The sequence below is a fragment of the Lipophrys pholis genome (genome assembly GCF_963383615.2).
Source record: "Lipophrys pholis genome assembly, chromosome: 15".
Taxonomy (NCBI): domain Eukaryota; kingdom Metazoa; phylum Chordata; class Actinopteri; order Blenniiformes; family Blenniidae; genus Lipophrys; species Lipophrys pholis.
Genome location: NC_137642.1, coordinates 17,388,457 through 17,410,709, shown reverse-complemented (window position 1 = coordinate 17,410,709; position 22,253 = coordinate 17,388,457). Strand labels below are relative to the sequence as shown.

The 22,253-nt window shown below is 39.3% G+C and overlaps 3 protein-coding genes across 9 annotated transcripts; all 3 read right to left on the bottom strand.

Annotated features, from left to right (window-relative positions):
* Window positions 1-287: 287 nt before the first annotated feature.
* Window positions 288-9,889, bottom strand: LOC308121139 (interferon-induced, double-stranded RNA-activated protein kinase-like). Of its 5 annotated transcripts, none has more exons than XM_080482230.1 (20): window positions 9,482-9,766; window positions 8,060-8,096; window positions 7,154-7,292; window positions 6,908-7,050; window positions 6,517-6,640; window positions 6,338-6,405; window positions 6,114-6,263; window positions 5,890-6,022; window positions 5,665-5,732; window positions 5,466-5,553; window positions 4,590-4,651; window positions 4,447-4,489; window positions 4,267-4,325; window positions 4,059-4,178; window positions 3,085-3,213; window positions 2,796-2,991; window positions 1,516-1,656; window positions 1,187-1,288; window positions 892-954; window positions 288-631 (listed from the first exon to the last, which is right to left on the bottom strand). In XM_080482230.1, exons 4-20 carry the CDS (start codon window positions 6,964-6,966, stop codon window positions 494-496), a joined length of 1,743 nt encoding a protein of 580 aa, XP_080338356.1. In that variant the 5' UTR covers window positions 6,967-7,050; window positions 7,154-7,292; window positions 8,060-8,096; window positions 9,482-9,766; the 3' UTR covers window positions 288-493. The 5 variants fall into 5 exon arrangements, with proteins under 5 accessions (XP_080338356.1, XP_080338358.1, XP_080338355.1 ...); XM_080482232.1 differs by having other exon boundaries at window positions 6,517-6,652; window positions 9,482-9,672; XM_080482229.1 differs by lacking the exon at window positions 8,060-8,096 and having other exon boundaries at window positions 9,482-9,889.
* Window positions 9,890-10,630: 741 nt separating this feature from the next.
* LOC308120604 (interferon-induced, double-stranded RNA-activated protein kinase-like) lies at window positions 10,631-17,873 on the bottom strand. The gene is made up of 16 exons (XM_080481300.1): window positions 17,661-17,873; window positions 16,871-16,997; window positions 16,628-16,776; window positions 16,413-16,536; window positions 16,114-16,181; window positions 15,951-16,032; window positions 15,138-15,169; window positions 15,004-15,046; window positions 14,841-14,920; window positions 14,607-14,726; window positions 14,372-14,500; window positions 14,073-14,289; window positions 13,466-13,606; window positions 13,236-13,337; window positions 12,858-12,920; window positions 10,631-12,682 (listed from the first exon to the last, which is right to left on the bottom strand). The coding sequence occupies exons 1-16, from the start codon at window positions 17,765-17,767 to the stop codon at window positions 12,560-12,562; spliced, it is 1,707 nt and encodes a 568-aa protein (XP_080337426.1). The 5' UTR covers window positions 17,768-17,873; the 3' UTR covers window positions 10,631-12,559.
* Window positions 17,874-19,203: 1,330 nt separating this feature from the next.
* Window positions 19,204-21,702, bottom strand: gpatch11 (G patch domain containing 11). 3 transcript variants are annotated; one of them, XM_080481208.1, is made up of 8 exons: window positions 21,538-21,702; window positions 21,115-21,341; window positions 20,857-20,898; window positions 20,642-20,762; window positions 20,426-20,516; window positions 19,900-20,040; window positions 19,668-19,749; window positions 19,204-19,571 (listed from the first exon to the last, which is right to left on the bottom strand). In XM_080481208.1, the coding sequence occupies exons 1-8, from the start codon at window positions 21,585-21,587 to the stop codon at window positions 19,516-19,518; spliced, it is 810 nt and encodes a 269-aa protein (XP_080337334.1). In that variant the 5' UTR covers window positions 21,588-21,702; the 3' UTR covers window positions 19,204-19,515. The 3 variants fall into 3 exon arrangements, with proteins under 3 accessions (XP_080337334.1, XP_080337335.1, XP_080337336.1); XM_080481209.1 differs by having other exon boundaries at window positions 20,857-20,892; window positions 21,538-21,695; XM_080481210.1 differs by having other exon boundaries at window positions 21,115-21,336; window positions 21,538-21,685.
* Between the last annotated feature and the right edge of the window lie 551 nt (window positions 21,703-22,253).

Genomic DNA, 22,253 nt, shown 5'->3' with positions numbered 1-22,253 from the left:
TATTTAGATTTATATTGCAGTTACATTGACACATACAGTACCTCCAGCATTGAAAACCAAAGAAAACCCTTGAAAAACACTTTGACATTACCAAAGATTTAATGTGTAAAATGTGACATTACTTGATACTGATGCTGTTAACATGTCTGATGACACCTCATGATTTTTGAGATACTCCTGGATGTAAAATACTGGACATTCTCCCCTTGAACAGAACAGCAGTTGACGGACAATAGATATGAATCACCAACGTAGCAGAACAGATAAATGTGAATAGACGTGTAAGATGCTTTAAAAAAATGAATGGATTTATTTCCTGTTTCATTAATCAAGAAAGTCTCTCAATGCAAAGTTCATGTATTGACCTCAAGGTACAAGTGCAGTCCAGTTTGTTTTTTTAAATGGCATAATATTAGTCCTTGCATTGAATAAAATCAAAATATAAAAATATCCAACTGCTCCTGTTTCTTTTCTCGTCTTTGTTTTTTAACAATCACACAGTTACATTGTCTTGACACATGTTTCTTTGTGGGCTAAATAACTCATTCCACTCTTCCAGCCACGAAATCAGATCACTGGCTTTGGGTCGATCCTCTGGCTTCTCACTGAGCAGCAACTTAATCATCCGACTCTGCCAAAATAAAACAACAAATCCCAGCAGCAGTGTATTAGAGGCTTCAGGTCAGTTTTATCAGACGTGGTCGATGAGTTAATGAATATATTTATCAAGTCTTTCTATGTCTGTTGCTGGTTATCAAAATGTCTAATTTTGGAATAAAATCAAGTTAAATATTAAGAGTATGTCAGTAGAGTTAGTAGCTCCCCACAACACTTATGTTGGATAAAGTGGTTCAGAATGTGGAAAGATGAATGGAGAGTATAAATGTGTACCTCTTGTCGAAATCTCTGAGAAAACCCGTCAGGTAACTTCCGCTCTCTTACGTCACCCCAAATCTGTGACACAAACAGCAGAGAAAACACAAAAGAGCCGATGAGCTTGTCTGGTTGAAACTATTTAAGACAATAATGCAGGAAGGAGTGAGTGACACAGGCCCAGATTCTACCAAACCTGCTGCTTGCTTCAACCTTGAGATAAACTGCAGTAGCCTTTCTAGCTGCTTCCTCGTTTCTATGGAATCAAGTTTAACCATGACTCATTATTAAACCTCCAGTCGGTGAAACTCACCTGTACTCTTTCATAGCCGGTGGACAGTTTCCAAAGGAGTTCCCAAAATATCAGACCCAAAGCAAACATGTCCACTTTCTGGTCGTAAGTGCTGGTTTTTTTCTGGATTAAAAGGATAAAGCAAATCAGAACATTCTGTTAACAAGTACAATACTTAAAAGAAAAAACTATAACGGTGAAACCATCATTGAATAGTTATGGAAGACGAGGAAGAAATTCCAATTATTTGCAGAGTTGTGGCAATGTAGCCAGCATCAGAAAGTGTAACATCATAATGGAAATTAAGACACTTAAAGTAAAGTTGGAAGTTTCAATGTAGACGACCTCACTTGTTCAGGGGCCATGTACGATCGGGTTCCTGTATTTGTCCTCTTCATCATGACTTGATCATCGTCGTCGGCCTCAGCAGTGACCAAACCAAAGTCTCCAATCTTCACTTCTCCGCTTTGTCCAAACAAGATATTAAGAGGCTAACAACAAGAGAACAGATGCAACATAACAGCTCAGGTCACGTTTACCACTCGATTACAAAAGTATTCAAGCCCTTTTTTCTCAGAGTTTTCCTTCACGCATACAGTTTTATATACAGTCAACAATCAACAGTGTCCTCTGCTTTTTCCTCACACAGATTTCACTAGTTATCATCCCTCTCATGCCCCTGATCTATCTGGTCATCCTATACCAGTGGAAGGTATACCATGACAACAAATACCAATATCTCATTAAATCATCATGAACCCTTGAGCATCGTCTGCAGCTTGACAACAACGTCTCACGCTGTCCACAAGTCCACTTATAGTCTGCTGAGTCATCACACTCTTCTTGAAGAGCAGCCTTCAGGTCACTGAAGATCTGCGTACAGAGTTAAGAGTCTCGACCAACGACTCAGTTGATGGTTTTCAGTGGGATTCAGTTCTGGAGGGAGAGCAGAACGCTCCATTTGAGGTACCCCAGTCTCCAGCAGTTCCCTAATGACGTGACCTCGATGGGATGGAGCATCGTCATCCATGAAGATAATATTAGGCGTAAAATGTGAACAGCATGATGAGGAGGACTTTTTAAATACCAATTCTAATTGAACAAGAACGTTTAATGGCCATTTCATGAAACACTGGATCACTGAACAGTTGGATATGTGCACTCAAAGGTTTAGAGAAGGTTACATTAGGTTCACGAGTAAAGGGTACAGTACATTTCATATCCATCCTGAAATTTCACCCAGAAGTCAAAAATGGCAAACTTTTTACGAGTCGTGTAAAACAACGGCACATTTTTGGCCTGATTGGATCAGGGGTGAAATGTCTGTTAGGAACTTAGGACATATGACCAGGTCAATTTATCAGTTGTTGTTTTTTTTTTTAATTCAAGCCTTAAGCTAAAGATGGTACTGTTGTGGGTGTCCAGGTGCCTTTGCTCCGCACAGTGCTAGATCAGACTACTATCTGGATGACAGTTTTGAGGCGCATAAACCAGTCAGTCAGTGACTGCTAAGTTGGTAGGAAACATATAAAATACACAAAGATAGCTTAAGATTAACATTTGTATAGATATTAAGCCTGAAGAGAGTTGGTTGGATTGGGACTCTAACAACTCTTTGGTCAAGACTTACCTTAAGGTCTCTGTGAATGAGCTTTTTGGAATGAATGTAGTCAACTCCACTGACAATTTGGAGAGTAACAGGCAGACTTTTCTCTCTTCTCTCTTGGTCTGTCAAAGTATTCGCGTTCATATCGTCGATCCATTCTCTGAGCGTTTTGCTGTCACATAGTTCCATCTTGATATAGAGGAACTGTGGAGGTGAATCACTGCAAGATCCGAGACGGAAACAATGCATGTGAGGCTTTAATTTAATTAAATTAGAAATGGACAATAGCTACTTTTGAGAGAATAAAACTTACTTAGAAGATCTGCGGCTGTTCACTGCCATCTCCTCATTGTAACTTGAATCTTCCATCCAACAATCGTTATATAAAACAATGTTTTTGTGATAGAGCTCTGATAATGCTTGCACCTCACGGAGAGCTTTTCTGATCAAAGACAGACGGACAAACAAACAAACAAACAAACCTCACGTCACACAAAAGGATGGACTGATCCACATTTTTTCACTTCCGATCCGATACCTGAATTTGGATATCTGCCAATACCGATACTATCCCGATACCAGAGCTCTATTTGCTTTAATATTATCAATTTCATTATTGTTGATTATATATGAGGCTGTAAAAAACTCCTTTCCACAAGCAAGTATGAAATGTACAAATGTCTGCATCTATGTGTGCATATGGGAAATGGGAAATTCTCTAGCAACGCAGCACAAACAGCAATTCTTCCAGCACTAACACGGACACAAACGATTGGGAGGAGCTGCTTTTCAATGTTGTGATGCCGCTGTTCTCCTCGGCGACCTGGCGTTTTAAAAACGTTGGCTGCAGAGTGGCCGCCTCGTTGTACAACGGCTTTGCAAACATTGGACGTTGCTGTGTTGCTTTGCGGTGTTTTGAGAGTAAAATACGTCCAAACAGCGGACGAGTTGACATGAAAGGTTGGGTGGCCTCAGTGCTGCCACGCCAGCTTGTTCGCTTGCTGCAAACTGTGGAATGGATTTCCTGACTCATTACTCCGCGTCTCATTGAGACCCGCTTCCGTTCAGAAAATCCATTCCACATTTTGCAGCCAGCGAGCAGAGCAGCCGGCAGGGAAACACTTGTGGAGTCATTTCAGCTGACAGTAAAGCACAGAAGTGGCTCGTGTATCGGAAATTTCCGATCCGTGAATTAGGTTACTGGATCGGATCGGCCCCATCCCTAGTCACAATAGTACAAAACTATAACATATGAAGATCAGACTGTACACTAAGTAGCACACTTACTTGTCAGCGGGAACAATCTTTACAGCGTAGTATCTTCCCGGAATTTTTTTTCTTGCTTTGTAAACTCTGCCAAAGCCTCCTTCGCCAAGAGCCGTGATGTCATCAAATTCGGAAGTAAATCTGAAGAAATTCACAAAGTTGTTCAAGTGTTAGGGTAAAATTATAAGTCTTGCTCATTATGGGAATACAGTTGAATGTTTCTGTGTACCTGGCGAAGGATGATGTGTGACTTGCTCTGTTCTCCGGGCTTGTTTCTTTGGCAGCACTCTTAAAAGAATGAGTGATTCACAAAGACAACAACTTTTCAACAACTTTTGAACTTATACAATTTTTAAATTAGAATAATACATAATATACAAGAATCCTTTTTTTTTTTCAAACACCATACCTGTTCTTCAGGAGAACTCTGCGAGGATGGCTCAGAAGACGGTCTTAATGCAAATACAGAAGACAAACACTGAAACAACGATCTCAACAATACTGTAAGCTCCAAAAACTATGTTATTACTATATTGACATATAAAAACTTACTGTGAAGCGAGTCCTGAAGCACTGGATAAGGCATTACTTTCCGATTCTACTGACATGGAGACCTGAAAGGCACACACAGGAGTTTCATTAAAACCAATCCAATACCGTATTTTCTGACTATTGAGCCGCACCAGCAAAATTTAAAAAGAAGAAAAAAAGTACATATATAGACTGCGCTTCACTTGACTATAAGCCGCATGTGTCCACCTTGTAACAGGGCAGGAATTTCACTGCGGGAATAAGGAGATTGTTCATATTTTCATCAATTTCCACAAATCTGTCTTTCATAGTGCTGGAAATTGCTACACACAGCGCTGTGTGTGTGTGCACATCGTCCGCCTGCTGCGGAGAAGCCCACAGACAGACACAGAGACAGAGAGAGGGAGAGGGAGAGAGAGAGAGAGAGAGGGGGGGAGAGAGAGAGAGAGAGAGAGAGAGAGAGAGAGAGAGAGAGAGAGAGAGAGAGAGAGAGAGAGAGAGAGAGAGAGAGAGATTTATCTCTGTTGATAAAGTATTTTATCGGTTATTTGCTGACTGCGATTCTGAGGAGGAAGATTTCTCAGCCATGGAATCCCGCAGTACGGCTTTACGTGATGCTCCTGAACGCATCACTGTTCTGTCCCGTGGGAAACAGGTCCAAATGACTCTTTGAGTGTTTAAAGTTGCCGACCCCTGTTCTCGGGCAAGTTTTGGAGAAGCAGAGGCACCCAAAACAGCATGTACCTTACATGCGGAAGTAGACTCTGCCAGCATGAAGTGTCTCACTGTATTTTCGGACCAACATAGTAAACTGCAGCCATGTTTTAGGCAAATGACTGACTATCAATTGAAAGTCAGACGATTTCAGTGTTATTATTGAATTATGAAGGAGCAAACCTGCGCTCTGGAATGGTTTGAAGAGTCTGCAAATATTATCGAGTCACTTGTATCGTTTGACATGTGTGACGATGGCTCACTGGAGTCCCTTTGAAAAAATGGACAGATAAAAATTCAGTCTTCAGAGTGCTAAAAACTGATCATTTGGTTGTGCAGTTACAAGAACTTGTGAGCTTCAGGATGCTGATGGGTGTCTTACATTGTAATTGATGGTGCCGACGATTCAGACGGTCCATCGTCTTCTGATTCACCTGACCTTAAGGACACCTAAAGTGTACGGGAGTAATGTTTCACACGATGTTAGCAAATATTCAATTCAGCAACATTTCATTGAAAAAACTGTTGATGCAACTGTTACTGCAAAGCTTAATTACTAATTAGCAGTAACAATTGGTGATACAGCTCAGCAGAGACTCTGTAATACCTTACTGTCCCAGTCTGATTGTTCTTGGAGAGCTGACCAGGCCAGCTCAGCTGCTTTTTTTTGGGCTTTCTTGACACTCCTACCCTCTGCCTCTTCGTATTCCTTGTTGCCAATCTTTAATTTGTAGAAATACCTGCATTGTAGGAAATGAAGAGGGTTTAAACATTACAGACTATAATTAGAGTGAGCCTGGAGAGGCTGCGTGTCCATTTTGTCATACTTACTGTAGCATATGAGCAGGACCACATTTCCTAACTAGAATATATGAATGCTCACGTCCAGTTTTCTGACAGTAGTGGTTGACAAGTCCAATATAATTTGTCCCATGGTCGATGCTGCCTGTAGAGTTCAAACTCAGGCTTCTCGTGGTAGTACTGTAACAAACAAGTGAAATGTTTCACTGGTGGAGTGTCGACAACTAAATGATTTGCTGTTGAGATTTACTCACCAGGTATCAGAAAGATTGCGTTGAAATTCTGCATTACGTTGTCCTGACACATTGTTCTCTTCTGTGGTCTGGAAAAGAGAAAAAGCACAAGTCTGAGATCAATACCAGTTCTATATCCTGGGGAGTGTGAATTAGCTGCATCGTCAGTTAAGAAAAAACTGGTTGGCATCACTACGTACCGCCATAGATTTAAAGTCATTTATCTGGTCATATACCAGCTTAGCTGCTGCTTCCTTAGCTCTTCTTTTTGTATTCCCATACGCCAATGGGTACTCCCTGTCACCAACCGCAAACCTGCCACATCTGAAATAAAACCTGATGATGCCTCATTGCACTTGCAGACATGTTACAATATGTCAGATATTACTGCGCTAGGTTTGCATACAAGCTGAGACAGACACACACACACACACACACACACACACACACACACACACACACACACAAACACACACACACACACACACACACACACACACACACACACACACACACACACACACACACACACACACACACACACACACACACACACACACACACACACAGACAAGACATGATCAGACTTACTCAGTTGTCCCATCACACGCTGGTCTGGTTGTTGCCTCATACCTCACAGGTACTCCCATCCTCTGGCCGTACTGATTGAGCCAACATATATAATTCAAACGTTCCTCATGAACCGGTGCAGAAGCTCCCGTTGCATCTTGGTTCTGTTGAGACAATGATAATAAGCGCAGATCAAAAAGAAACTTAGAGGAGACATAGGTTAAGGATTCACATTTCATTTCAGGCAGAGAGGAGAAATATTCTTACAGAGTCAACCGAGTCCTGATCATCAACCTTTAACAAGCACTTCAAGGCCTTTTCCGCTGCATCATGTTTGGCTTCCTTCTTTGTTTTGCCCACACCTATCGATAAGGTTTCACCATTGAGGGTGACCTTCTGTTTAAACCTGAAACATAATTATCAGAACTTCATTATACAAGCATGTTTACTTGAAATGTTCATGCTAGAATTGTGTGCAGGTGGCACAACAACAGGTTTTAATCCCAGCCATCGCCTCTCTGTGTGAAATTTTTTATGGGGTTAACCCAGCCTCCATCGGTGTGTGAATGTGACTGACGATGTAAAGCACTTTGAAGCTGCTCTTGCAGTTGAAAGCGCTTTATAAGAGAAATCCAGGTCCATTCATGCTTTTCCAATTCTGCTTCATTCGACAGTAAAGATAAACATTGTGTTGGATTTAATGGTGATGCTTATCTAAACTAATATGTCAGTGTGTGTGTGTGTGTGTGTGTGTGTGTGCTGATTGGTTGCTGAGTCACCCAAGTTAAATATCTCCATAAGCTGGATCCTGTGAGTCCTCAGCTGCTCAGTACATGTTAGCACTAAGAAAGAGCTCGGATCCATTTTTTTTGTTAATGTATTTAAATATTTTAATTAAAGTAGTCAAACACACTTGTGTGTTTAACTGATATATCTTATGGGCTGCAGAATGGTCAGCCTGTTCACCTCATAAGCAGGTATGTAATGGGTTGGAGTCCGGGGCCTTATTGTGCAGAGTTTGCATGTTCTTCCTGTGCATGCTTGGGTTTTTTAGGGGTAGTCGGTCGGAATGCATGCATTGGAGGCTAATTAGAGACCCTATACTGCCTGCAGGTGTGAACATGAATGTGTTTGTCAGTCTCTCTTCGTGCCGTGAAGGCAGTGTGGACTGACCTCACTCATTGTTAGTTGGCAACGGTTCCCTGCAGCCCTAAAATTGATAAATCAATAAAGAATATGGATGAATTATGATTATCATTGTTAATTGTTGTTACATAGCAATGTCCTTTACCAATAGTATTTATTAATAGCTTTCATGTAGTGGAAGTATATCACTGAGCATCTAAAGTGAGTGACACAGAGTAACAAGAGTAAAAAAAAACCACAAAAAAAAACATACGACCACTGTGAGAAACTTGTCAAGCAGCCAAGTCACGAATAAAATGCTTTTAGAGCAAATTCTTTCTCTCTTTCTGTATTTATTGTGAGCTGATGGTGCAGTAGACACTAAGTAAGAGATGTAGGGGTGTGGAACATCCTAGAGCACTATGAGACATGAGAGCAAAGGGCTAAAGCATCAGTAAAACATAAAGACAATAGTCAAGGTAATGGTGGCATGTGATTTTTCCAAAACTGTTATTTGGATGCTGTTTTGTTTCTTTTGGCTTTGCTGGATTTTAAAAAAATTATTATGTGAGCTTCTCTATGTTGTTTCACTGTAATTAATAATTGAGTTTAGAATAAAATACGTACAATCAAAAATACAGCCAGAGATTGGATTGTTTTTTTTGTGTCAAATTCAGATGTGTTTTTTAACTTTAAAATTCACTTTTTCTGGCATTCTGTTTAATGTTGAGCATTTTAAGCAATATATAGAATCAATATAGTATTTTTTTGTTGCATTTCACACACAATTTGACATTATTTATGTAAAACAAATTAGTTAAAAAAAAGTGTGGACAGTCGGTTCTTTCTGGTGACTCACTCCAAAAGAACCTGTTGTCCTTAAACATTGGAATCACTGGTGTCATTGATGGAAAATATTTTTGCCTGGTAGGTTCCACCCACTTAAAAAAAAAAAGAAGAGAAAAAAAAGTGGTATAAAACAAACAACTAGAATAGGGTTGGGTTTGATTAAATGGCACGGGTCTGTACACTACCACTTCCATCCTCTGGGAGGCAATAATGGAAGTTTTGATCAATGATATTCTCATATAAAAATGTTTCAGCTGATCTCTGATCACGTGACATTTTAACACAAGCATGTGGAATCCCCCTCTACAAAAAGGTGCATTCTGGTCTTTATCTTTTCCTTTTTTTAAAAAACAACAAAAAAAAAACAACAAACGTTTTTAATTGAGTTTGATGTAATGAGATGAAAGTTTAACTGTGACGATCTAATGAAATAAAAACAAACATCTGCGTTTATCATATCTGTTGTGTTAAGTCACATGAAAGTAAGTACTTCACGAAACAAATAAAGGCACGCATTCTTCATTTCGCCCGTGCCATCATAGAGATGATGTAGAAACGTTGACACGTCGCGGGAGGAAAGTACGATCACGCGCAGGACAACAAACCACAAATTCAACTCACGTTTTATTATGATCGGGGCCATCGGAGCCAAGATCCTCGAAGGTAAACTGCTGGCCGTATCGTTGTCCATACTCGGTCAGTTTGCCGACGTAGTTTCCATTTGCCATATTTCTAAATGACTCAGCAGAGTTTCGATCATGAACTTCCAGCAGTCACTGCGCGTCCTTCCCTGTCGCGTCCATCTCCGCTCTGCTCGCCTGTTTGCCACCAGGTCTCTTTCCTTTCAGCTTGAATCCAACTGAATTAACTTTCGATTCATGCGTCGAATGCGTGGTTTTGTAGTGTAATCGAAACCGAAAGTGAACCGAATATGACGCCTCTGTGAAACCAGAACTATGTGGATTATTCAAACTCTTCGTAACCAATACATGTTATGGTAAGGTTCTTTAATCCATCCCTGGAAGTGGTAGAAAATGTGCCGAAGCTCCTGACGTGTAAATCAGAATATATGAGTGAATATAAGCACACGGTCAGTTTTACACTCTTCTAGGATTCATTCTTTCATTGGAAGATTCTTGCACTTGAAAATGACACATTTGGGAAACAAAGATCCAAATACCAGGGCCTGATAATGAGGAGCCAAATGGCATAAATCAGGCGTCATCTACTTTTATGAAACTGAGACCTGAAACTAATACAATATAATCACAAACTCCTTGTATAAGCACAATTTCAAATCATGTGTATTCTCCTCATCACTATTTCCACTGTGATGGCTACTACTGCTGTAAAACGTTTTGTCACACAAGAGTGTTCTCAAAAGAACTTGTAATGATTTGTATAACGTGGGGAGAAACAAAAACTCATTCATTTTGAAAAAAAAAAAAAAGACTTGAAGAACAGCCCAACGTTTTTCCAGGCAGGAAGGCAGGCCTAAAAACTGAAAGTGTTCCGTTTTCCACTGAGCTCCTCTTCATGGCATATTTACCATGAAGATGGTTGTGCTGACACAATGGAGTAGACATTGATTCAAGATTCTCATTTGGAGTGATTTCACCCACAGAAACACATCTGGGATTTAAAAAAAACAAACTTATTTCAATATTAAACCAGGCCATCAGTAGATTGCGTCCAAGCTTACTTCCAAATGTAAATTGTGTGGCAGTACACAAAACACTGTACAAAAAAAAAGACTATTACACATTCCTTACATTCATAATCCATAAATTCCGTTTTATTTGAGAGTGCACGTTTGAAAGTACAAAGAGAAAGGTTTCCAGGTGACATTATTACCAGACATGTATTTATCCCACCTTACCATAGAACAGGGGTGTCAAACACATTTCTACTTCAGGAGCCACATGCGACCCAATTTCACCTTGCGTGGGCTGGATTGGTGACATAGTGACATAATAACCTTCGGCAGCAGAGAGGTGATTAAGGCCCTGATGTGGATCAGGTGTGCCTCTGTGGGTGAACCCCACCTTTGAGTATATACTTTAAAGTTGTACTTTTTTGTGTTGCAGAGTATACGTGATGAAAATGATTTTTTTTTTTAGAAAAACTGCTACAGAAAGTGACCATAATCTCAATATCATGCCAATTTTAATTGAATGTTCTGGTGCAAAATACAGTGATATGTTAAAAGAACAAAAAAAACCAACTTGCATTATGCATGTTTTTACAAACTCACCCTGACAGCATGGCTTTGGGTCTTTTATATATCCATCTGACCTTTATTTTACCAGGTAACTTAACTGAAACTGGTTCTCATTTACCATAATGACCTGGCCAATTGACAGCATCCCTCCACTTAGAGGTCACATATTATGTAAAATTCTCTTTCTAATTGTTTCCTAAAAGTAATATGTATCGCCATAGCCTTTGTATGAATCCCCAGAAGTGAAGAAAGTCTTCCTCACTTGCTTTGCTCCACTTTTAAACAAATGTGTGCTCATACAGGCGATTCTGCCATTTTTCCTTTATGACAAAATGTGGGGAGATAACCACTCCCTCTGGTCGTGGAGACGCACTTTGACCATCCGATAGGTGGATAAAAGCTTACAAAGGTCACTGCTATACGGAATAAATTCAGTATAATATAAAAACCTGTGTCAGTTACCCTTTACAGTTAGCAGGAGCCAGCGTTAGCTACTTGGCAGTGACCATAGCAACACAAACAACCAAACTAAGTGAAATAGTCAGACACAATATTTTCAAGTAACAATTCTAAAAAAGTTCTGTTGCAGCTGCAGAGTCGGAGCTTCTTCTTCTGAGTCAGATTCTGATTCAAACTGGAATGGTTGAAAAACAGGTTTCTTTGAGTCATAGCGATAAATCCACTGTAAACCTGTAAAACTTGCCCACCTTAATAAAACCCAGCTCATAACGAAGCTTCTGTAGAAACCCATGTTAAAGCCTTTAAACTATTATTAAGCGTAATAAAGAACACATCATAAGCACGCAGCTGCACTAAATAAACAACTAAAAATGGTGACTCAAACAGGTTCCCCAAGAAGCCAAATTTAGCCGAAACCCAATGCTGATCTTCTCCCTGAGAGGGGCATGGAGTGGACAGACACAGCTCATTGTACCGAGCCAGAAACAGCCTGTTCTCCGTAGAGCTCACGAGAGGAACTTTTAGACAAAGACTGGATTTGGGGCAAAACACTTTGAATGCAATGTTGGTGGACTTCTGACACCTATGTGAAATTGTTGAAAAATGGTATATTATGGGACCTTTAAGAAATTTGTTCACAGAAACAATGTTTTCTTTATAATTCTTTGCAATTTGCTTGGTGTTTTGGCTGGATTAGAGCCTCTTGCCTGCCAGTTTTGGCCCACGGACCTTATGTTTGACCCCCCTGCTATAAAAGAACTATTTTAGACAATGAAGAAATGGAAAGTGATCATTTGTCAACTGTGAGAAATGTAATTCATGATGCATCCATCGGTTATTAATGATATGACGTTTTTCCTTCCTGTACAATCCCACGTACCACACAGTTGTGACCTACTGTTACATGAATGTAATTGTTTAAAAGATACCCTTTCCTCAGCATTTAACACCTTCCAAATACAATAAGGCATGACGCTATGCTATCGACATGTAGAGATTTCAGTATTCTGTTGCAGTAATCAATAGGTCCTCTGTTCATTAGCTTCACTTGGATTTCTGTACTTTGCCAAGTTCGTCTTTAGTTCACTGGCTTCTGGACGGTCCTCCGGTTCCACACGCAGCATTGACTTTATGAAGAGACTCTGCAAAAACCAGGCAAAAATAGGAACAGACGTTTAAACCTTTTCTGTTACACCACCGCAGACTTCAGTTCTCTCAGCCTCATCTGCCGTTCTTACGATGACTATTACAAGTCTTTGTCAACGGGTGAAAAAATAGCGCTTCAAGAGTCACGTTACAAAAACAATGTTCATGTACCTCTTGTCTAAAGTGTTCACAGAACGCTTGGGGTAGCTTTTGCATCCGGGCATCGTTCCATGTCTGAAATTAGTCACGTTAAAGACATAAAGAAAAACAAGTTTTAAGGGTGTCATTAAAAAAACAAAAACACATCTAACACAACAAACATATTTTGATTTCAGCACAAATGTAAAACGTGCTTGGAATAATATTGATAAGTGTAATAATAATGATAATAATGATAATAATGGTATACTGCCAGACTGCAAAACTACTTGTGAAGCAATGGTGACCACATCGAGAACTATGATTTTGATTTTTTTAGGTGCAGCTTCAAAAGCTTAGGAGTTCGTCTAATGTACATACAACATTTTGTAACGTCTCCAATCAACTCACCACGGCTCTTTCATGGCCAGTCGGTAAATTCCAAAGCAGTTCGAAATATATCAACCCCAGAGCAAATATATCCACTTTTCGGTCATATGTTGTCTTGCTTTTCTGTTACGACAAAACACCACAGTATCAACAGGTGAAATTTGACTTCTGCAGACTCCACAAGTTGAAACGAGGATAATGTTTATTGATGTGGAAGACTCTGAAGTCATTGGTCATTTAGTTTCTCTCACCTGCTCGGGGGCCATGTAAGATGGTGTTCCCCTGTACTCTGATCTTTCCACCAAGTTGTCCTTGTCGTGACTCTCAGTAGCGACCAGTCCAAAGTCCCCTATCTTCACTTCTCCATCTCGTCCGAACATGATGTTGGCAGGCTGAACATGTACAAATGTAAATGAATAAAAGTAGACATGGAGCGTCTTGACCTGTCTGCCACAGAGAACCGCCAGTTGTACTGCGGAGTGCTTCATAAGCAGACAACAAACATTTACACTGACCAACTGCAAAAGAAAAGTAAGAAATCCTCCTTTATTGATCATATTTCTCTGCAGTCAACTGATCCACCCTTCACTCTACATATTAGGAGCAGTGGGCTGCCGCAGTGCATCACCTGAGGAGCCTGAGGATGTCAATGGGAATCAAACCTAAAACCTCCAACCTCCTTTCTTCTCTAACCTCTAGAACGCCACTGCTATAGAAGGTTTTTTTTTTTTTTTTTTCAGGTATTTTAAGACATTTCACCCACCCTGGACATCACTTACTCTTAATAGAAAGAGAAACAGATGCTTTAAAAGTCCAACAAATAAGACTGAAACAGCTTCCACCCGTTCTCGGCCTCACCTTCAGGTCTCTGTGGAAGAGCATCTTAGAGTGGATGTACTCGACTCCACTGACAATCTGCAGCGCGAATGTCAGACTCTCGTTCCTTCTTTTGGAGTCTCGCAGAGATTTCTTCACATTCTGAACGTTCTTCTCATCTATCCACAGTCTGAGCGTTTTGACTTCACACATCTCCATCTGAATATAGAGGTAATTCCCAGAGTATTCGCTGGAAGACCTAAAAAAAAAAAAGGGAGGGGCAAACCAGGAAATCCTTTTCGGTTTGGAAAATAAAATCTACCAGAATAGCCGAGACTTACTGTGAAGCACTGCTGCTTCCTGATGAAGTCTCCCACTGGTAATCAGAATCCTCCAACCAGCAGGTGTAGTATCGGACAATGTTTGGGTGTAGGAGGTCTGACAGCGCCTTCACCTCTCGCCGAGCTGTTCTGATCCACAGGAGAACAAGAAAGTGATTTAAGTAAAGTCAAATGCTTTTTATAATAAACTCGCTATACAATGTTCCCGTGAAATGAAACATCACTCCTGACTTACTCTTTGCTACGAACGATCTTGATGGCGAAATCCTTTTCCAGAAGTTTATGCTTTGCCTTGAAAACACGACCAAAAGCGCCTCGACCGAGACGCTCTATTGAGTCAAATTCAGATGTGAACCTGTTGGATTCAACACAAAACGTTACTGATTGGAAATGTGAAGATTATTTGAAACTGTTTATATATCTGTAAATATACAACATGCGTGATATTTCATCTCCTAACTCTCCACACCTTGGGTATGCTGACTGGATTGATGTTTTCTCTCGTTTAATGTTGTCAGCATTGTTACGTTTGAAATCGGGCATTATAATCTGAGTGAAAGCCATAACAGACAGTTAGAGAATAAACAAGAATCAACAACACAAACTCATATGCTCAATACATCACATTTTACCTCTTTACTGTCTCTGAGCGCATTCTTGAAATTTGCTGCAATTCTAAAAAGACAAACAATAAAAAAAATCTCAATACTTCAGCAATAACTCCGGATTACATTCACTTTGAAATGGTCGTCTGAAGATTACTTACTTTATTTTGGGCTTCACAATCGGGCTTTGATCCTGTCCAGAGGAGAGTTAAAAATAAAAGATCATGATGATATTAGTTTTGTGTCTGACGCCACTTCAATGCCATCACATCATCCCAGATGTTAAACACATGTCAACAAACATATTCCTAATGTCATGCACATGATCACGTGTGAAACTCTTTGGCTGTGCTACAGAGTGGTGACGCGCAACCGTTCTACTAAACACTCTTAGAAAATGGCCCAAGACATGGTCACATCATCGTCACGGAGGCTTTGTCATCAAGAACAGTTCCCAATAAAGAAAGATTCAATACATATTAAAAATATTAATATTAAAAACATTAATATTTTTAAAGAACTAGTGATTTAAAGCGTTAAAAATGTGTGTGAACTAGGTTCAGGTAAGTGAAGTCAAGCTTTTGAAGCGAGTAACAAGAAAGAGAATCACAAGAGTGATTTTTAACATTCAGTGGTTTTTAAATCACGGTATGTGACTGAAATGTAATTTGGATTTTAATATATAAAAAAAAAAAAAACAACAATGCTGCAAAACTGATTACTTTTTTCTTTTTTTAAAGAAGGAAATATCAATGTACGGATGTATGGAGAACCCAGAGTTAGACTAGCTTAACTAGAAATGCACTTGTACAACTGGTATTAAAAAATTCAAGCGTTACATCAGTTTGAGTGAATAAATGTTTAATAGTGCTCATCTAAGATGAAAAAGTTAAAAAATAGTTTCTCGGTGAAACTTCAGTAAAATCTTGAATATTCTAACTGAAAGCTCATGACTGTGTGCGATAGAGACCAACCTGTTCCTTGAGGGGTTTTGATGAATTGGTGAACGCGTCAGACGAAGTCCCTGGTTTGTTTGTTTTTGCTAAACCAGAGTCCCTTGGAGAAAGACAATGAATGAGGGGCGTTTTCTCAACAATAAAGTTTGTGACGCATTATAGTTTTCAGTAACTGCCTCACTGCGGGCTCGGCGGCGTGGACAACTCTGCTGCTGCACAGTTATCGGACAGTGCTGACCTGGAGGCCTCCTGAATGAACAGGAAACACGTGACACACAGTAGGTAACGACCATGTTTTATAGCGACCGATCTTCTTTATATCAACAATAAGAGCACTTCTTATTTGATTTGAGTTGGGCTGATTTGCTGTGCCACTGATTTTCTCATCGCCACTCTCAAAGACAAACAATAGAACAATTTAAATATTTGCATAACTCTTTTCTATGCCGCAAGCATGAACTTGTGCGTCCCACTGCTCACCTCTGTAGTTTTACTACCACGTATCTCATTGTACACCTGTTTGGCTGCTTCCTCCTTCGCCTCTTTCTTTGTTTTCCCATACGCACCTGGATACTCCTTCTCACCGACCACAAAGGAACACCATCTAAAGTCATCCGCAGAGATATTTTTTTTAAATTAAGATTTTAAACCAATAACTTAAAAAAAACAAAAAACAATTCAACATGGACACTCACTGTGTAGTGTGGTTTGGCCCAGGTTTTACTGTCTCCACAGCCTTTAAAGGCAACTTTTCCTTTTGAACGTATTCATTAAGCCAGGACATATATTTAATGTGAACTGCTGGATGAACTGTTGAAGCTGACGCTTGTGACACATTTTCAGTCTGTTGAAAACAAACAAATCAAGTCAAACAAACAGTGCATCAATGAGACAAGTGCAATGATACAGCTAGTAAAAAAACAGCGTTATGATCCTACAGTATTAATATGATCCCCTTTCAAGATGATCAAGGCATTTTCAGCTGCTTTTTGTTTGGCTTCCTTCTTGTTCTTGCCCACTCCCTCAGGATAAGGCTGGCCATTCAAGACAGCTCTTGTAGTGAATCTGGAAAGTTAAAACAAACAAATAAAAACTCTTTGCATGGTTATGGAAATAATCCCACACTGTTTTTTATTTATTTTTCTATTTTTTTGACATAGCATAATATTGGACTCTTCATGTACAATAACCTGAAATGCTGGAAAGCTAATTGTAAGTATCACATGTGAGCAATACCCAATGTGAATTTTTTTTTAACCCTGCAGCAATGTGCGTATCACTTACAAAAGTTATGCCAAATACAGCTTATTATCACTTATTACTGTAATACCTTAACCTGTTGTTTGTACACTGACACCAAGCTGAATTCCTCTATCAAGGCTGTGCTGCCTGTAATCCACATGCACATAGTACAGTACTGACTTGACAGTGTATGTACATGATGCATGCAATACGACTACTTTTACAGAGAACACATGATTTACCTTTAAGGGATACAAGTTATCTATGTACCAACAACGTTAAAATAAATAAATAAATAGATACATAAAAAAAATTGTGGCGTAGAAACAACATATCTACTGTATACAATACTGAATGGCCTAAATCAACATGCGTATGTCTGATGCTTGTTTTCCAAATGTTAGATCTCTAAGCGTAGAAGGAAATGAAAAAGGGAAAAGAAAGAAATCGTGTTGATGTTGGTGTCGGATCATTCGTTGAACTCACGTCCAGATGTAATCTTGACAAGCACATCCCACCTCCTCGAAGCTCAGCATCAAGCGGCCTTGGTCCGCGTGCTCTTTCAGTTTACTTATAAAGTTTTCCGATGCCATTGTGGTTTCCTAAAGGCGAATAAACACCGCAAAATGTGTAAATTATGTCCAACGCTCATTTCTTTGGAGCGTTTCCGTCTTGTATCGGAACTCCCCTTCTACGTCTGCGTAAGTTTCGTTTAAGTCATAAACGGCCAACGCGAATCAATGAACTACATTGACCAGAGGGTGTCGCTGTGATCGCAATGGACATTGGGAGTTGTAGTTATAAGGACGCCTCTAACACTGACTTTGAGCACTTCAAATATAACCCGTTTGAAGACAGATGTGTAAAAAAATTTAAAGAAATAAATATCATTCTACTCTGTGGCCACTGAATACTAATTTGTGGGCACAATTTAAAGTTTTATTTCAGATGTCATGTCTGGGGCTCTGTAGTTTTCAGACCTGAATGAGAATAAGATACAAACTTTAATACATTTAATAAAATAGGTGAAATAAATTTTTTAATAGAAATCCTGAACATATAAAACAGTTTAAAGGCATGTCTTAAAAGAAGTCAGCTGTCCTCAGGTGTTCAGGAAGTTTGTTCCACAGGTGGGGAGAGGAGAAACTAAAAGCTGTTTTAAGGCTTGGTGGCAATGTGTGGCCTTTGAGCTGTGCTTGACTGGCCCTCAGGGTGGCATTGGAGAAATAAAAACAAAACAAAACTGTATATGATGCAAGCAATATTCGCAAGTTATTATTGGCTTTTTCACATCTCACTTGGTGAAAATATCCACATTATTGGGCATTGTTACATTATTTTACACCAATTTTTCTTTTTCTTATTTACGGAATTAGAAAATGCAATCACGATTCTCAGACAAAAGACGGGGAAAGACCCAGATCAGCTCCAGTGCCTCGTGACCTTTGGACAGATAGAGCTGTATGATGTCTGGTTTAATGATTAATACTTAGATGTAATCATTAAACCAGGCATCTTCTGTACAGCGTTATTTTAACTTCAATGGCTTCCCAAAAGTGAAAAAATAAAGGCTGTCCCTGAAAACTCTCTTTTATATTTAGACTTATACACTGAACAATAATATAAAGCACTGTACTTCCTTCTGTAAGGCTGACGATTCTTTCTTGCAGGACTTGATTATCCTTCATCAGCATTAATATTGAGTCGAATATGTCCCAGAGAGTTTTTTTACTCATAATTTCGTTCTTAAGTGCCGTTAGTAAGTTTTTCAACAGAATACTTAACAGATAAAGTGGTGCAAAACAGGAACACAAATTTAAAATAGTCAGTCATGACAGTGGAATAACTGCCATAATTCTATAGTCCACACTTCTTGTTCAAATTAGTTAAAGGAGTCCCTTTTAATTTTATTTTTTTAATATTACAATGACATGTGACCTTAAACAAAGCCGATGACTTTTTGGAGGGTTGGGGAGGCGGGAGAAGAACTCTTCGCCCGAAATAAAGACAAAATGAGTGTAGAAAGGATAAAGACAGCTGTTAAATCTGTTGAAGCCAAACAAACGGTTTTATTTTCTATAGATTGGTAACAAAAAGCATATTCACAAAATACATGAAAACATTTTTTACATTTAAATGCCAAACTTGAAGATGGCTCGCCACAAACAGGAAGAGGGTTGCTGTTTAGCTTTTTCCCCCCCTAATATACTGGAAACTAAAAGTCGGATGATGAATGAATTTTACTCCATCTGGTTGTTAAGCCAACCAGGGACTAATTTACTCTATTTCAAACATTGGTAGTTGAAAATGCGATAAAACCCATTACAATTTTCTGAGGAGTTTATTCATGGTCGGCTGCTGTATCCCCGGGACAGTTGGAACACAAGTCGTCTTCATCTGAAAAAAGAAAAAAGAAAAGAAAAGATAAACAAAAAATTAGCAGATGAAAGTAAAAGCTGCCATATAACTACACCAGGACGTCATCACTCTTACCATTGTAAGTGGTCCCACACCATATGCAGTAAAAATGGACTCCTCTCAAATAGGATGTCAATATTTGTAGTTTATCAAAAGACTGTAAGAGAGGAGCACAATGTTAAAGCATAACATTACCCTGTGGTTCAAGCTCTGCGACTGGTATTAAAAGTATTAAAATATTCTAAGATTTTTGCTCACACAATAGGGTTGTATGTTATCTAGTTGTGTAAACAAGCTAAATACTAACGCTGAGTTCAATAATCTCCTCTTCTTCCTCTTCCTCTTTTTCTTCTTTGGGATCATCATCTTCCTCATCTTCCTCATCTTCCTCATCGTCATCAGTGTTTGCTTTAGGCCAGTACCAGTCTTCTCTTGGGACTGTTATGCCCTGCAATGAAAAACCATAAAAATGACATATGATTCAAAGATTTTATATTTTCATACCATTTACATGCTTTTACATGTCTTGGTTCAAAATTCTGTTCTCGAGGGCCGGTCGGCACCAAAAACATAAATAGTAAAGAATAAAATAGAAGTAAAATGTACAGGCACAATGTAAGACAAGCAAACAATTAAAACAGTCTAACATAGTGTAACATGTCTCAATTGAAGGATTCAGAAAAGGTCTAACTAATGTATCAAAGAGCTTCTTCATCTTCATGTGAGATAATTGTAAGCAGCATTACTACAGTGGAGGGGATCAGAAATCTTGAAAAAAAAAGAAACGTCAATAACAGTGATGTGCAGATATTCCTATGCAGAATTCTTCTGACCTTCTGACTGTCAAGCTGCTCACAAGATCTCTGACTGTTTCTGAGATCAGCTTCGATTTTTCGTTCCTCCCTCTCTGTCCTCACCCTCGTCCTGAAATGAAAAAGCACAAGTCCCGCCACACACACACACACACACACACACACCAATCATTTGTATTACAGGAGAGGAGAGTGCTGATAGGCGTCACGTTGTTCTCAACCAGTGAAGAATTTCACCTAAAATCCTCCAGAGATTTGGTCTCATTTTGTTGTTTGGCTCGCACTTTTCGACGATATTGTTCTAGTTCTTCTTCAGCCTTTCTTTTCTTCACCCCTTCCATTCCAATGCCACCTCTATCTTTTTGAACGTAGAGGAATACAAAAGCAGTAAATACATTGGTTTAATCACACACCATCGAAGAAAACTGCAAAATAATAACAAGCATGGCCACCTGTTTTGATGTTTAGTGGAATGGGATCAACCCTCCCTGCTCCTGAAGAGGTAAGAGATGTTGATATTTAGAATGAGAATCGGAATAGCCTCATCATTGTTTAAAGAAATAACAAAATTGTAAGTGCAGTCCATATGCATGTGCAACAGTATAAACATATAAAAAGAGAACAATAAAATACATAAAAGACACTCATCTATTTACATTACTAATGACATTTAGCAAGAATTCCAAAACAGTTCAAGAAGAGAAACTTGCCCTGCTTTCCGAGGCCTTGCCCAGCTTTGTAACCCATCTTTTGCAGAAGTGCAAATCCCTTGTTGTCATTGCTGATGGAGCTCTGTAAAGCTGTCTCCCGGCCCTCTTTCTCCTGCTCTTTGAAGGTCTTCTGGCGGTTCGTAATGTTCTTCTCCTTGTGCAGTGCCTCCTTTTTCATCGCTTCTTTCACCCTCCTCACCATGCTGACACCTGGTTTAACATCTTGACTAGTAAAAAAACCAAAACATAAAACAGTTAGAGATAGAAATTATGTTACACGAATCACTCCTATACTTTGACAAATTCCACCTCTGACGGCGCTGACTGGTTAAATGTGGTAAAATGAAATACATGTATGTTCTCATTAGTACGACAATCTTAACATTCTGTCTAAATAACACATTAAAAACAGAAAACGCGTACATTTTACTCAGAAACGCATCCGACATGTAGTCCTCTTCTTCGTCAGACATTATGGGCGTATAATAAAAAAAAGACGTGCAGAAATGCGTATTTTACTGGCTTCAGAAACCTCCGCGAACCAACTCAAATATTTTGCTCTTACGCAGATACATTCCGACGAGCTACAAAAACAATGTGTCAAAGGTTCCTCTGCGTTTAAGATGAAGTAATTTCCTCCAAACAGATTGGCGCATTTAAAATTAATAAATAGTATTTTGTCAATATATTTTGTTTTATTTAATGTTTTATTGAATTCATCACATCATCAAAGTTATAGTATCGCTTCAGTTTCAAGTCGGAAAACATTAAAAGCGACACCGTTGCCACTCGTCGTCATTCATCCCGGGTCATCGAAACACGGGTAAGATTAACAATTTAGTACGTAAAGCAATTTTTTTCAAGACTGGAATTACACTGTGACGTTTTTGAAGTCGGTAAAAATTGCAAAATATAAGTAGAGGTTGCTGAAGCTCGTTTTCCGCGGCAGTCTGCCCGGAGTTTAGCTGGTTCCTGTTAGGAAGTAGCTAGCTTGTGGCTGGTTGCTAACCAGCTCACCAGACAACAGCTGGAGGTTTCCAGCTGTCAGCTCAGGACCACCGGACTGTCAGGGCCATCCATACCACACAGTGTGTGTGACTGGACAAGTCGTATCATAAAAAAAACTGTGACTTTAATGA

What these genes read in the sequence shown, in the direction of transcription:
- LOC308121139 (XM_080482228.1), bottom strand. Translation starts at nt 9,588, where the DNA reads ATGGCAAATGGAAACTACGTCGGCAAACTGACCGAGTATGGACAACGA. An exon ending in ATGACTTTAAATCTATGGCG is followed by an intron (nt 6,406 to 6,516) that starts GTACGTAGTGAT and finishes TCTCTTTTCCAG; the next exon opens with ACCACAGAAGAGAACAATGT. An exon ending in CGCAATCTTTCTGATACCTG is followed by an intron (nt 6,264 to 6,337) that starts GTGAGTAAATCT and finishes TGTTTGTTACAG; the next exon opens with TACTACCACGAGAAGCCTGA.
- gpatch11 (XM_080481208.1), bottom strand. Translation starts at nt 21,587, where the DNA reads ATGTCTGACGAAGAAGAGGACTACATGTCGGATGCGTTTCTGAGTAAA. An exon ending in GATGCGTTTCTGAGTAAAAT is followed by an intron (nt 21,342 to 21,537) that starts GTACGCGTTTTC and finishes TTTTTTTACTAG; the next exon opens with TCAAGATGTTAAACCAGGTG. An exon ending in AAATCTCTGGAGGATTTTAG is followed by an intron (nt 20,517 to 20,641) that starts GTGAAATTCTTC and finishes TTTTCATTTCAG; the next exon opens with GACGAGGGTGAGGACAGAGA.
- LOC308120604 (XM_080481300.1), bottom strand. Translation starts at nt 17,767, where the DNA reads ATGGCATCGGAAAACTTTATAAGTAAACTGAAAGAGCACGCGGACCAA. An exon ending in ATCCAGTCAGCATACCCAAG is followed by an intron (nt 14,727 to 14,840) that starts GTGTGGAGAGTT and finishes TGAATCCAACAG; the next exon opens with GTTCACATCTGAATTTGACT. An exon ending in GTGAACACTTTAGACAAGAG is followed by an intron (nt 12,683 to 12,857) that starts GTACATGAACAT and finishes TGGTTTTTGCAG; the next exon opens with AGTCTCTTCATAAAGTCAAT.